The 14,386-nt window shown below is 46.7% G+C and overlaps 1 protein-coding gene across 7 annotated transcripts in view; it reads right to left on the bottom strand.

Annotated features, from left to right (window-relative positions):
• The window catches only part of FOXN3 (forkhead box N3), a 402,973-nt gene that overhangs the window by 22,385 nt on the left and 366,202 nt on the right, over nucleotides 1-14,386 (bottom strand). For 5 of the 7 annotated variants that reach the window (XM_079914685.1, XM_079914683.1, XM_079914684.1 and 2 more), the window contains 2 exons: nucleotides 10,076-10,141; nucleotides 61-166 (listed from right to left, as the gene is read on the bottom strand). In XM_079914685.1, the coding sequence (XP_079770811.1) occupies nucleotides 61-166; nucleotides 10,076-10,141 (172 nt within the window). The remainder of the gene's footprint in view (nucleotides 1-60; nucleotides 167-10,075; nucleotides 10,142-14,386) is intronic. The other 2 variants (XM_079914686.1, XM_079914687.1) reach the window with 2 other exon arrangements.

The raw sequence follows: 14,386 nt of genomic DNA, 5'->3' as shown, positions 1-14,386 counted from the left end.
GGACACACAATGTCCTTCCCACTCCTCAGGTGGGCTTTGCCCAGCAAGCTTCTCCCTTACCTCACGGCTGCTGTCATTCCAATGGGAGTGATTGGCAACGGCCGGACTCCGGGAAACAGGCCTCGGCTCAGAACCCGCGTTCCGTTTTGTATCACTCCTGGAGGAACTGAAAGAGCAAAAAGGGAAAAGACACCACACATGAATCCAACTGTGAAGATTTCTGCTCTGAGTCAGAAATTTTGGATACACCAGAGAACGAGAGAGAGAGAGAGACAGAGAGATAGAGAGAGAGAAGGGAGAAAGAGATAGTCATAGGTACATAGAGCAAGCAGAGACAGAGAAACACACACAGACACACACACACACAGACACACACACACACACACACACACACAGGGAGACAGATACAGAAAAAAATACCATGAGAGCGAGACAGAAAGAGAGAAAGATACCACACCTCAAGAAAGGGACTAGTCAGCCAAGTCAGACCAATAGCTTATTATTGATGCCTTGGTGGGAAAAAAAAAAAAAAAAAAAGATGAGTTTTAAAAAGTGGGCTTCAAATATTATTTTCTTGCATTTATTAAATATAATCTTTTATCTCTAGTCAGACCCTAAAACGATCTTAAGAACCTGACACCACCTGACAGCAGATGACCAAACAAAAGCATTTCCTCATGCTTCGCTGTTCATGGTCAGAATTGGGAACATCTTTCTAAGCGTCCTTAATCCATCAAGGGAAAAAGACAGCCAAGAGAACAGCAGAGCTGATGTTACAAACTACTCAGCACCTCAGCGCTCACAGCATCATCTCATCATCTCAGAATCCTCACAACCATCTCTGTTGGGAGTGAAGGGTCGTCAGTGCCGTGGATCTGGCTCCAGCCTCAGAAGCACACAGCCCGCTCTGGAGGGCCGCCTTCCTCGTTCCCAGAAGCTTCCTCTAAGCAAATCTCCTGAGAGCTCTCTCATCATCCCATGGTCTCCTATACACACTCATCCCTGGATTAATCCTGAGCCAACCTTTCACGCCAGTGACCATCAGATACTGCCCATGCTGCATATAAACTCACGGTGGCCTTACGTGAATCTGAGGCTGTGCAGAAGAGGGGAACCACAGGAAATCCCTGATATTCGATCTTTTTTGACCTCCCAAACAGCAGTTTCTTCTGGTTCAAGCTAATATTCTTACTGCACCATCAACACCCCTCCATGTGTGTGTATATGGGGTCAGGCATGCATCCTGTGTGAGCACACTGACACAGGGCTTGTACACCTGGGTTTTAATCTTAGTTCTTCTGGTAGGACTTCATGCAAGCTCACGGAATCTCTGTGTCCCTCTCTGAACGGTGTTCTCTAAGACCCCTTCCGCTGCCAGCATCCGAAAGAGTCCCCAGAGCCCTGGCTGTGTTCATGCAGCCCCTGGCACAGTCTCATCTGGGGGCAAGGTGGACAAATTGTGCTTTCTCAAACAAACACCTTACCAAAAAGACTCTAGAAAATCATACCTTCAAAAATAAAAACCACTCTGGATATCAAGTTTTTAAAGCTGACATTATTTGTGTAGAATAACTACTTTTCCCAAAATACACAGCATATACTTTTTACTCCTATCATTTTCAGGTCTCTAAGAGCACATTTACTTAAATATTCTGAACCTTTAGTCAGGTCTTTCACGTAGGATGAATGTCCACTCTGGAATATGGGATTAAGTTATAGACCGATTCCTTGGGCGTTCTGTAGCTCCTGCTAATATTTTTTTGCCATTTCTCATCCAGGTTTGTGTAAGGCCCTAGTTACTAGGCTTTATAAAAGGTGGGATGGGAGACAAAATTGAAACCAGTGCCTGAAGTCAGTACCACTAGTGCAGTCAGGGTTCCAGAATCCCCTGTCTCTCCCCATATTTAATTATGAAGGTAGTTTGAACTAGATCAGGAATTCCTACCCATCCCATACTATCAGCCTGATTTCAGATCATCTGAGGCAGGGGACTCACCAGGCATCTTAAAAGCATGAAACCTGTTATGATGTGATATTGCAGCTAATTATCATAGTTTGCCCAGTTGATGAGTTTTCTAGAACTCTAGAAGAGTGTCTAGAATTTATATTTACCTGAATTATTCCTATAAAGCTACAAGACAGTGTGGTATTGGTGTAAGTGCAGAAATATAGATCAATGGAACAAAATAGAGTCCAGAAACAGACTCATGTGTGCGGTCAACTGATTTTTTGACAAAAAATATGCAGACAACACAATGGGGGAAAAGAGAGAACAATCAGAGATCCATTTGGAAAACAATGAACCTCGGTCCTAACCTCATACCATTAGGAAAATTAATTAGAAATGGATCATAGACCTAAATGTAAGCACTAAAACTACACAACTTCTAGAAGAAAATACCAATAGCTTCTGCGGACAGACATATGTAAAAACCAGTAGAACTATGCAGTTTGTAGACAGATGCTTCAGGTTGCTTCAAAAGAGAGGTGTTTTTGGTTTGTCTCTGTTTTGGGGATCGTGGGAAAGGGTTTTTCAATTATTTTGCTGTAGGGTACTCTCCTCAAAATGGTCAGATGACCACAGGTTCAGTTTAATTCTGATAATACTATTTAATATGCCAGTCACTAGGGATCTCACCTAGAACAGCAAGCAAATCTCATAGAATGGTACCCCCCCAAAAAACTTAAATATTTAAAATTTATACCATGGTTATAATTCTCACCCGTAAAAATTATTACAGTCCCATATACAGATTGTATCAATTAATGGATTAAACTACCAACTACCTGCCAATGTATGAGACGAAGGGGACACAGGGTCCCCACAGTTAAGTGGGACAGACAGAAAACTGAAGAGGCAATGAAAATATACTATGGCGAGTGCTAGGGCAGGGGGCCTAAACGCATGAAAGATGGAGACACCGAACCCAAAAAAAAGCTATCTGGGAAGGCTTCCTGTAGGAAGTGCCGTCGAAGTTGGGATTCAAAGGCACAAACCAGGCCTAGAAGTGATAAAAATCACAATGTGCACATGAACTAAAAAGTAATTTTGATAAAGCACATAATCCTAGCAGGCATGAGATGCCTTTGGACTTCATCTCATGGATATTGGGAAAACCATTAAAGGGCTTTGAGCAAGGAAGTGGTCTGCAGCATAGTGGCTGAGAGCCAGACTCTGGTGTTTGCCATGCGTGTCCTTTACTGCCTGTGTCCCCTGACAAGCTACTTAAGTAAGAAGGAGACAAATGGTATTTATCAGAGTATTTAGAGATTTAACTGAATTAATAAAGGCATTGCTATTTTGAAAATACATGTTAGCCATCAATCCCCTCATCATCATCATCGTCATCAACATGCTCAACATTCCCAGAGCAATCCTGGGGTGGCCTGTGTTGTCTCCAGTCCAGGTAAGATGAAAGCCCGTAAGAATGCGTAAAGACAAAACCAGACGGCATTGGAAGACCTTGACCATCTTTCTGGTCACAGACTTAGCCGGAAGAGCAACCACTGCTCTCACGGTGCTTCCGTTCTCCTTGAACAAATCATGTCAGAGTCACCATTTTGGCAAAAACACCGGAACCACCTAAAATCCTGGGACAAAGACTAGGGAGCCCTGGAAAGTGAAGCGGGCGGATGAGAGTCATGGAACATGCATTCCCCTGGCCTCTAGCACGGCCATGGAATCACCTGCCAGTCAAAGGAGAAATGCAGCCCCACTTTTTCTTTTGCCCAGAGTCCTCTGCCCAAGTGCCTAGAACCTCTAAGCACCAGGGGCGCATCTGGCGTGAAAGGAAACAGAGAAAGGAAGCCAGCCCTCACTGAGCACCTACTGGAGACTGGGTTCTTTTGACCCTCTTGTCTCATTTAAGCTTCAGGGAAGAAGCCTCCTGCATGGTTACAAGTCATGGGGCCACATGGCCTCCATTCAAAGTCTTGCCCCACCGCTAGCTCTGTGGCTTTGGGCAAGTGCCTTACCCTTTCTGTGCCTCAGTTTCCCCACCTGTAAAGTAGGCATAAACATACCTCAGAGGATCATTTTGAAGATTAAACAAGACAAAGTACACAAATTGCTAGCTCAGTGGCTGGCCCATTATATAAGCTCATCATCATCGTCACCACCATGTTCATCCTTCCACCATCCCATCTCACCGCAACGGCATCTTCTTACTAATTATCTCTGAGGCATAGGACCTAACGGGGTCAGGACATGGGGAAATTCTTTCAGCCTATTATGCTTTTTGTAGCTCTCCCTAACTCTGCACTCACCCCTGAAAACATCTTCCTGGTTAATGAACTGTATTCACTTCAAAGACAATCTCACGGACGGAGCTATCCCTCAGCATTAAAAGGTTTTCCCTGAGCTATTTTCTGAACCTCGCAAGACTTCTGGTGTGCAGACTAGGCTCTTCTTCTGAATCCTGGAGCTCGTTCTCAAATGAGCTGCCACTGAACGCTGCCTCGGCCAAGCCCGGCATTTCTCAGTCCTCAGCACTGGCAGTGCGCCTCACGTGCGGCGGGCGGGTGTGCCCCTCTCTGCTCACAGGCTGCCAGGAGCCCGGCTGTGACACTTAACTGTCCTCCCATCTTTTCTCCTTTCCGTCTCCATCCCCAAGTTTCAAGAATGTGGCTTCTGAAAGATGAATCACAGCCACTCTAAAATGTCTGAGAAAGGTATTCTGAGGTCCCTACTGCATGGCTTTTTGGACTCTGGGCTCTGGAGGAACCCGAGTCCACCACTCCTCAGTCCTTCTCCTATCAGCAGGTCGACTTCCTTTCATTTCCTTTGCATTTCCCTCAACGTATTTCAAAGCACGTAAACCCCAGTGCACCCCACCCAATGTGCTGAAATTATACCTAGGCTCCAGCTAGAGAAGAGATGTCATAAGAAACTGGACATTCAAAATCAACCTTAAACTCAGATTTGTGGCTCTCACTAAATCAACTATACTCCAACAAAAATTAAAAAAAAAAAAAAAGCACGGGCCTCCAGCATCATCCCCTTCTATTAGATCAGTTAAATATCTGGTTCTTCACAGGGAACTCTGCCCAATACTCCGTAATAACCTAAACGGGAAAGGAATTAGAAAAAGAATAGACACATGTATATGTATAACTGAACCACTTTGCTGTACACCTGAAACTAGCACAACATTGTTAATCAACCTACTCCAATATAAAATAAAAATTTTTTAAAATGGCTTTTATAGGAGAGAAGACATACATCTGAGACTCTCAAATCCTGGGATGAGGTGTTAAGGACATCAGCACCAGGGCTCCCAGCCGATCGACCACTTTACCTTAAGTTATACGGTGACCCTAAACTTTCTTACTTTTAACCAGCAAGAAAGCAACACACACACACACACACACACACACACACACACACACACACACACACACACAGTCCAATCAAGCAGCACCGCTCACTGTGATCTAAATGTGATCGTCTCCAGAACCTAAAAAAAAAAGTTGAAGGCACAAGAGAAACCTTCCTGCAGCTCCGCCCCCCTCAGCTCCGCCCCATCCTGGCTTCCCCAGCTTCCCTCCTGATGCTCAGTTTCCTTGATTTTCACAGCTTGTGAAAGTAACCCCTGCGCTCCTGCTGCCGCCTTTGGAGAGCAGCCCTGGCTAAGCTACCAGAGGCCATAAGCTGAGCAGCAGGTGATTCCGATAATCCTTCCCTTTCCTAAAATTGGCCTTTCCACCTGCTTCCTTGGAAAGATGCTGGGGAGGGGGCTGAGAGAGGGGAGCCTGCTTCCTGCTTGCCCTTCTTCGCCGGTGGCTGGTGCATCCGTACACAGCCTAGTTCTGGGGAGGGGGATGCAGAACCCCGCCTCCCCCCTCCGTCCCATTTTGTTGTTTTGTTTATTACCTAGAGTTCCTCTCTGGAACATTCCAACCAGGGATCATGCAAGCCTTTGAAGATGAGTAATGGTGATCTGACTTCTCCGGACTTAATAACAATTCCTCCACTGGGGTTAAAGATGACTCACAGGGCTTGTCGAAGGGGAACTGCAAAGCAGGTATTTAAGTAGACTCTAGAAGCTGGAATTAGTCTACACAGACACTTTTTATTGGGGGGGTGGGTAGGTGGATGGACTTGACCAGAAGCATAATCCAAAGTTAAGAGATAAGGAGGAAGCAGTGTCCTGCTTGGATTTTTCTGGAAGTAGTGTTTTTCAGAGCACCTGAGACACGATGGCACACCTTGTAGAATGTTCCCCATACGGCAATCTGGGAAAGTCTGAGAAAGATCACATTACCGCTGGTGCTACCAGAGGAGACAAAATGCTGTGGCCTGAGGTTTTGATTAGATGTGCACTGCTGCCTCACAGAAAGAGAAGCATCAGAGCACAGGCAGGGGCTGAGGGGACCCACAGGGAGTCCAGCTCAAGCAACACATAGTGCAGTGAGCACCCTTGGGGCAGGATCGGGTCCCCCCAAGATAAGCGTCTTGGCTGACTGGGGTTCTTGTCAACTTCTGGAGAAGTTTCCTTTCTATGAACTAGTCAGCTCAGAGCCAGACTGAGGCCAGTCTGCACCGAGCTAGCTGTGCAGATGCTGAGCAGGGAGGATGAGTGGAAAAGACCTAAGTGGCTGCCATCTGGTGACCTGAAGTGAACTGGCTACGAAGGGCAATGACAAAGGAAAAGGCTTTCAAACCATCCAGGACAGCCTCCGACTGCTGGGAGTGCCAGTGGCAGACAGACTAGGTTGGTGGCCGGTGGCCCCCATTCAAAGAGGGGCATCACACAGCCTGGGAGGTGAAAACAAGGGGCTATAAATAGCAGCACACGGGGAAGCTCTATAAACAGAGCCCAGCCACGGAGCAACACGGGGGAGAACACAGGCAGGCTCCGTGCAGACAGGAACCCACGCTCCCCACGCGTGGCAGTGGCAGGACCCCCGAACCTGGGTGATGCACACACACATCCTCACCGGGACACGTGCACACAAACACCCCTCGGTAGGCTGCCCACACTCCAGCACTGCCTGGGCGTCTGCTGCCTTTGAACCTTTTGGTCGAGGGGTCACCTCTCACTTTTTCCAGGCTTTGCACAAAGCCAGCAGTGTAGGGCACGGTGGCTTCACCACCGTATGTATGGAATGCGTCTCCCGTCAGGAGGCGAGGTACTGCATCACTTCCCAGGACAAGAAACATCAGGCAGGGAGGGGAAGGGAGAGTGAGGCAAAGAAGAGCTAAGTGAAAAGAGAGGCCTGGCGTCGGAGACACAAACCTCGGACTGCGTTTCTCAGAAGGCTGAGGAGGGACCCCCTGGCTCCCCCAAGTGCCTGGAGCGGACGCTCAACAGACACTCACTTCCTTCCGATGGTACTGGTCCAATTTTGGGGGGTTTTACATCCGTCCCACTGAGTATGCCCTAGCTTGGCCTCAAGGGGATTTTACAAGGCTTGGGGTCAGACAGGAAGGTGAATATGAAGGTGATGTTCTATCCTCTGCCCAGTCCTTAAATTTACTTCTCTGCTGCTCCTGCCAATGCGTCTCCTTCCACGACTTTTATGGGCTTCCTTGTTCCTTCCTTCCAGGACCCTGGGACCCCCTCTTGGTGGGGGCCTTCACGAAGGCTACAGCCAGGTTTCTCACAGTGGTGAGAGCGCGGTAGGAAAGCCCTACATGACTCTACAGCTTCAAGACATGAACGCGCTTTGAAAACTCAAATTCAGCATTTCAATGTAAATAAGACTATGGATACCTTGAAAAAAATAATTATTACAGTTTGTGTTACAGTAAAGGAGAGAAGAAGTTCATTTAGCCATGAGAACATTAAAACAATTCACTTCTCAGCTAATCGGGATCAACCCTTTTCCTCTTCTATCTGTGGTCAAGAATCTAGTGATAGGGCTTCCCTGGTGGCGCAGTGGTTGGGAGTCTGCCTGCGGATGCAGGGGACACGGGTTCGTCCCCCGGTCCAGGAGGATCCCACATGCCGCGGAGCGGCTGGGCCCATGGGCCATGGCCGCTGAGCCTGCGCGTCCGGAGCCTGTGCTCCGCAATGGGAGAGGCCACAACAGTGAGAGGCCCGCGTACCGCAAAAAAAAAAAAAAAAAAAAAAAAAAAAAAAAAAGAGAGAGAAGAATCTAGTGATAATGGATTATTATAAAGCTGCTTTTAATGACCAATCCCTTTGCCTTTCCCTGCTTAACTCCATTATTCCAGTTCATCAAGTTATTTCTTTTTTTCTTTCTTTTTTTTGCGGTATGCGGGCCTCTCACTGTTGCGAAGCATGAGCTCCAGACGCGCAGGCTCAGCGGCCATGGCTCACGGGCCCAGCCGCTCCGCGGCATGTGGGATCTTCCCGGCCCGGGGCACGAACCCGTGTCCCCTGCATCGGCAGGCGGACTCTCAACCACTGTGCCACCAGGGAAGCCCCAAGTTATTTCTTTAAACCAATGATCACTGCGGGCGGCGGCTGGGTGCAAAGGAAGGTGCCTGAACCTTACACAGCTCTGATAAAATCAGTACGCCTGCCTCATGATGAATTACGCAACTCGATTTCAGAAACCATTTCAGACCGTAACTGAATTACAGTCTGGTCTATACTCTTCCTGCAAGAGTCATCTGAGAATGGAGGTTTTTTTTTATTTTTTCTGATTTTGTTTTTTTCATTTCCTTTTAACTTCAAACATCATTTGAAACCCACACTACAGGTTAGCCGCTAGTGAGAGGACTGCACCGGTACACATCTGCTTACGGTGGTGTTTCCTTCTCGGAGGTGTGGGCAGCCGTTATGTCAACTGCCGGCAAGCTGAGTTTAGCAAAGAGAGAATGAGAATTCTGCACCTTCAGGATCAGGTAATGGCAGCCCGCGGCACAGGGATGAGTCTCTCCCGAGAACGCCTGGCTGCATCTCTTGGGTCCTTTAAAAAATGGACCAGGTAAGGAAGGAGCCAAGTTTCCTAAAGCTGTTGGAAGGCTGTGACGAGTAGAAGGCTAGGAGGGATGGTCTGGAACTCCGCATCAAAAGACACCTGGGTAGGGTCTGGGAACAGATGTTCTCCTGTGGGAAACCCTATCAGCTCCAGAAGCGGGGGATTCCCTATGCTCGGGAGGCCATGCAGCGCTCAGAACGAGGCAGGTGGCCGCCAGCCCTGGTGGGCGTCGCGGCGGGGTGTGCCGCTTCACGCCGCCGTCTCCACGCCGTGAGTTTCATGCACAGGAGGCGGCGATGCAATTGTCCTGCCAGCGAGCTGAGCGGCCCGTGGTGGCTATCTGCTCAACAGGCTTCTGGTGGGGGGTGGAATGTGCCAGAGAAACTAGCCTCAAGTTGGGAGGAGGAGGGGACAGATGTCTGCGTTTGGGTCATTTGTCATCACTTGGGAAGGAGACCTTTCTAACAATGTTGTAGCGCCAGAGGTGGGGAGAAACATCCGATGGTGGAGAGAAGAGAGTTCAAGTTAGGAAAAGAGTTGTCTCAAGCTTGACATTGCTCAAGGGCCAACAGAAGATGAAGACAGGAGCCCTGCTTACGCTAAACCAGCCCTGCCCTTCTGTCTGTGGCACCCTGGAAAGCTGGTGGGGAAGACGCAGGGCGGGGGGCACCACAGTGTTTCCATTTTAAGGCTGTTCCAAACTCCTGCATCCCCGCCTCGCCAGATTTTCCTCTCCTCTCTCTTAAATGGTAGCCTGTTATTAATGAGGTCCCCAAGGGGAGAGGAATGTCTAAAAACGGACACTGCTGAGTTCCATGACTGTCAGGCTGGCCCCCTGTAGCCTCTTCTAGCAGAAACTACAAACTCACGGGAACAATTCCTGCAGGACAAAGGGTCTCTCCTCTGGGACTCATTACAGGGTCCACTTCCCTGCCCCCAAGTCTTAAGCCCTGAAATTATATTAGAACTTTCTCATCTTGGAAACACACCTATGCATTCATTCATACATATGCGTAGCTGCATCTCTATGCGCACATGTATGTAGTCATGCACTGAGGTAGTTTAAAGTGATTCTATAAGGGAAGGTTGGCTTGAGCATTAGTTCTTCCTATGGCCTGGTATATAAAGGAGAAGGTTAAGTTCACAAACTATGGTGCTGTAGGCTATAGAAATATCTACTCACAACCTGCTTGTATCTCAGGGGGAGTATTCAAAAGCATCATGGCACTGGCAGCATCAATGTCAGGATCTGGAAAAATCAACCAATAAACAACATTATTTACAACGGGGCCGGTGTGTGTGGGTGTTTTTCCCCCTGCACGTTACAGTTCATGAATGCAACAGAGAAAAAAAATTCCAGGAACTAGAGGAGCTATCCCAAAGGTGACTTTTCTTCCCATTTGGATTTGCAAGGAAGAATGTTATTCTAGAGTGAGACTTAAGGGGCATGTTAGCAAGTTTTTCAGATAAAGCACGGCTTTTTTTTCGCAGTTTGCTAATTTCATAATTTGCACTGTATGTTCCTGATAAGTTGCTGATCTTTTCACCCGCACAGCTTTGTCCCCGGGGGTGGAGGAGAGGAGAGTGGGGTGACAATAGAAAGTTCAGCCGCCGGAATCTTTAATGAACCAGGGAAGCTCACAGCACCAAGAAAAGAAAGCACTCAATACACCTGCATCTAGTGAGATACAAACAAGATATTCGGTCATTTCCATTTGTCAGCAGAATGTAAACTGTATTTTATGAGGTTGTCGCAGCAGTGGTGGAGGCGGTGAAGGCATTAAACACACACACACATCAATATAAAGAAAAAAATTAAAGTTCTGATGTTGAGGGGACAACATTTGTTTCCACATCTATTATTGCTTTTAATATGGGACAAAAAAAAAACCAACTCATCACTTCATTGCTATCAGTCTTAATAGGTTTCTGAATCCTTTCTGATCCACCGGTTGACAGATGGCAGGTTATATACAGACAGAAAAATATTATCCTTTTATAACTAAATTCATTTTCCTCTGAGAAACAGCAGCTCTGCTGCTATGGAAACGAAAGTCACCATGGCAACAGTAAACAACCCCCAAGAATGGTCACTGAATAGGCTGAAAAGAACATCTGCCCCAGCCCAGCGTCCCAGCTGCCCTGGGGTAAAATTCGCTAATAGTGCAGCGAGGCCGAGTGACAGGAGCTGCCGCTTGAGCCAGGTCCAAATAAAGGAAGTCGACATCCAAATGCCTGCCCTTGAAGATTACTACCTCCGCGTCCACTAAACCGATGACTAATGACGGGGTGCGGGGTGGCGGGGTCGCACTTGTCAGTTTTCGTATAAATTACATACCAAAAAATTCAATTTACTGCTAATGGCTCCATGGCACTTTATCTGGGGTTTTATGTTAGAAAATAACTTTTTTACCGTTTAAAAAAGTACATGTTTCATAACTTTATATGTGCAGTTTAATTCCAGGGGAGTAAAGTGATACAGTATAAAGCCCTACCAGTGATTAATAATACGGTTGACTCTGGTTTCAGAAGAGTGTCTCAAAACAGAAAAAAACCCAAAAAACAAACAAAGGCAAAGGAACTTGACTCTTCAGGTCTTTTTCTATTTTGCCTGCAGGAGGTCCATTACTTACACTTCATAATGGAGTGAAATTTTATTTTAAGAAGTATATTGTAGGAGAAACAGGTAGGTTAACTTATTTGACAACTCCTGGGGTGAAACTCCTAAAACAGTCATCGATTCCCACTGATGTTAAAATATGTATATTAGTTGAATGATGAACCAAAAAACTTAAAGTTCCACTCAGTGCTCCCAGGGTTGCCGCTGTCCCTGCCCTCTCATGTCCCCACCAGGACAAAGGGCTCGCAGTGTCAGGGTACTGCTGGTACCCCACAAGCCATAGGCAGCAAGGCTGAGGCCTTCCTCTCTTAGTCCCTCTCTTTGGAAAGGGCCTTTCCTTTCTCAGGAATGAGAAAACGTGCCTGTTTCCCCTCGCCAAGCAAAGGTTCTTTGCCATCTTCGAGAATGCAAGTGCTGCAGGCAACCCAGGTTTGGCCTGGCTGGACGGTCCCCACCTCCCCAGGCCACTCTCATTGGTGTTTTCCTGAGTGACCAGGAGGTTTGATGCGGGCAGAACAAGAGGAAATATAGTTAAGAAGTCTGGAGTCTTTTCCTACTTATTTTGCCAGAAAACTAAAGAAAGTAGTTCCGTACTCTTCAAAAACACATTCGACCTCAGGAGGAAGGTGTAAAGGGCCACAGATAGAAAGATGTAATGAAAGAAGGAAAAAGAAGGGAGAGAAAGAGAACTTTAAAGGGCAAGAGTATTAACATCACGTGGATTTCACCGAACCTAAGTGGGGCAGCCCCAAGGGCAACATGGGAACATCCACCCATGACCCCTACCCCCACCCCACCCAGCCAAGCCAAAGAAACATATAATCTAAGTAAAGATAGGATGCTTTAGGACAAGTCCTCCAATCCTTCCTTCCAACCAGATTTGCCATGCCTGAGGCCGCCACAGATAAGAATTCTGTTGCTACCTTGGCACTCCTGCTGGTCTCCAGGCATCTGGGGCAAATGTAACACCCAGTCTTCTCATTATTTCATGCATAATCAATTCCTAAGCCCCACTCTCCATTCTGAACGGGTCAGTTCCTGCTCATGAAGCCCCAGGAGCAGAACAGAATGGAGGGCAAGGCACGGGATTCCTCCCTCATGCTATCTTGGCAGGTGAATCGGCAAACATGAGAACTGTAAATGGTATGAGAAAACGTGATCACGAGTTTGTGCAGGTGTGTACACCCTGGCACGATAGTGCCAGCCCTTCCCTGGGGGATACAGTGAGTGTCATCCCTGGCGTACTGGTTGACGAGCCTGACAAATTTTATACCAGCGCTACCACCACCATAATCAAGGTAAAGAGGAGAGTGAAGATACAGATTTCCATCACCCCGAAGTTTCCTTGTGCCCCTTTGCTGTCATCCCTACCCTTGCTCTGGGCAACTACTGGCTCGCTTTCTGTTATTAATCCAGGCTGTGGTGTCAGCAGTTCATTCCTATTACCGTTACTGTCAAGTAGTACCCCACTGTATGGATACACTACAATTTGTTTATCCATCTACCCGTAGATGGACATTTGGGTTGATTCCAGTTTGGGAACTTACAGAAAAAGCTGCTGTGAACTTCTCTACCAGTCTTCTGAGAACAGCTTTTCATTCCCTTGGGTAACCGCTGGTAAGTGTACGTTTAACTTTACAGAGGATTGATTCTCTTTTCCAAAGAGGCTGTACCACGTATGAGTTCCAGTTGCTCCACATTTTTGTCAATCTTTTAAAACTTGAGCCTTTCTAGATGTGTCGTGGTATTTCCTGGTGGTTTTAACTTGTATTTCCCTACTGACAAACGATGTTGAACATCTTTTCATGTGCATAATGGCCATGTGTAGATCTTTTTTTGTGGAAAGACTGTTTAAGTTTGTGCCTGTTTTTTCATTGGGTTGTTAAATTTCTTACGATTGAATTGTAAGGCTTCTTTAAACATTCTAGATAGAAGTCCTTTGCAAGATATATTTTTCTGAGTCCACGGTCTGTCTGTTCAGCTTCTTAATAGTGTCTTTTAATAAGTAGAAGTTTGAAATTTTTGTAAAATCCAATGTATCGATTTCTTTTATAGCTCAATGCTTTTTGTGTCCCAACTAAGAAATCTCTGCCTACCCCAAAACTGCACAGAATTGTCTCCTGAGTGGCATCTTTTTGTCTCATTTGTTAGTGTATCAAATATAACATTATCTGGGTTCAATACTCAGATACAGATAAATGAAAATGGAAGTAATCAACCAGACCTCTTTCTTGATCCAGTAAGCTGCTTAAGCACAGATCTCCCAGAACTGTACAGATCAATGCTAGAAGGGCCAGCTTTGGCTCCAGGTGTGTTGGAGAAACACCAGACAGCCCGAAAGAAGCCTCAATCAGCCACGTTTCTATGTCAAAAAGTCTCTCGGATCCTCTACTAAACATCTGACACACCTTTACACTTGTCACACCCAGGCATCCTGTGCGTGTTTCAGTCTTCAGAGCCGAAAACCACCCATCCCTCCTCTCTAAAGAGATGCTACAATATTACTAAAATGTCTAAGATTTTTTCCCTTAAAAAAAAATCAAGAAAGTAATGCATGCCCACTGTGAACAAAAAGTATACACTAGGGGGGCTTCCCTGGTGGCGCAGTGGTTGAGAGTCCGCCTGCCGATGCAGGGAACACGGATTCGTGCCCTGGTCTGGGAAGATCCCACATGCCGCGGAGCAGCTGGGCCCGTGAGCCATGGCCGCTGAGCCTGCGCATCCAGAGACTGTGCTCCGCAACGGGAGAGGCCACAACAGTGAGAGGCCCGCGTACCGCAAAAAAAAAAATAAATAAAATAAAAATAAAATAAAAATATATATATATATACACTAGGTGGATATAATTTGAGAAATAAATGCCTTCCCCATAGA

Source organism: Stenella coeruleoalba (genome assembly GCF_951394435.1).
Source record: "Stenella coeruleoalba genome assembly, chromosome: 2".
In the NCBI taxonomy this organism is placed as follows: domain Eukaryota; kingdom Metazoa; phylum Chordata; class Mammalia; order Artiodactyla; family Delphinidae; genus Stenella; species Stenella coeruleoalba.
Note: the sequence above shows the minus strand (reverse complement) of the source record. Positions and strands in the feature narration are given on the sequence as shown.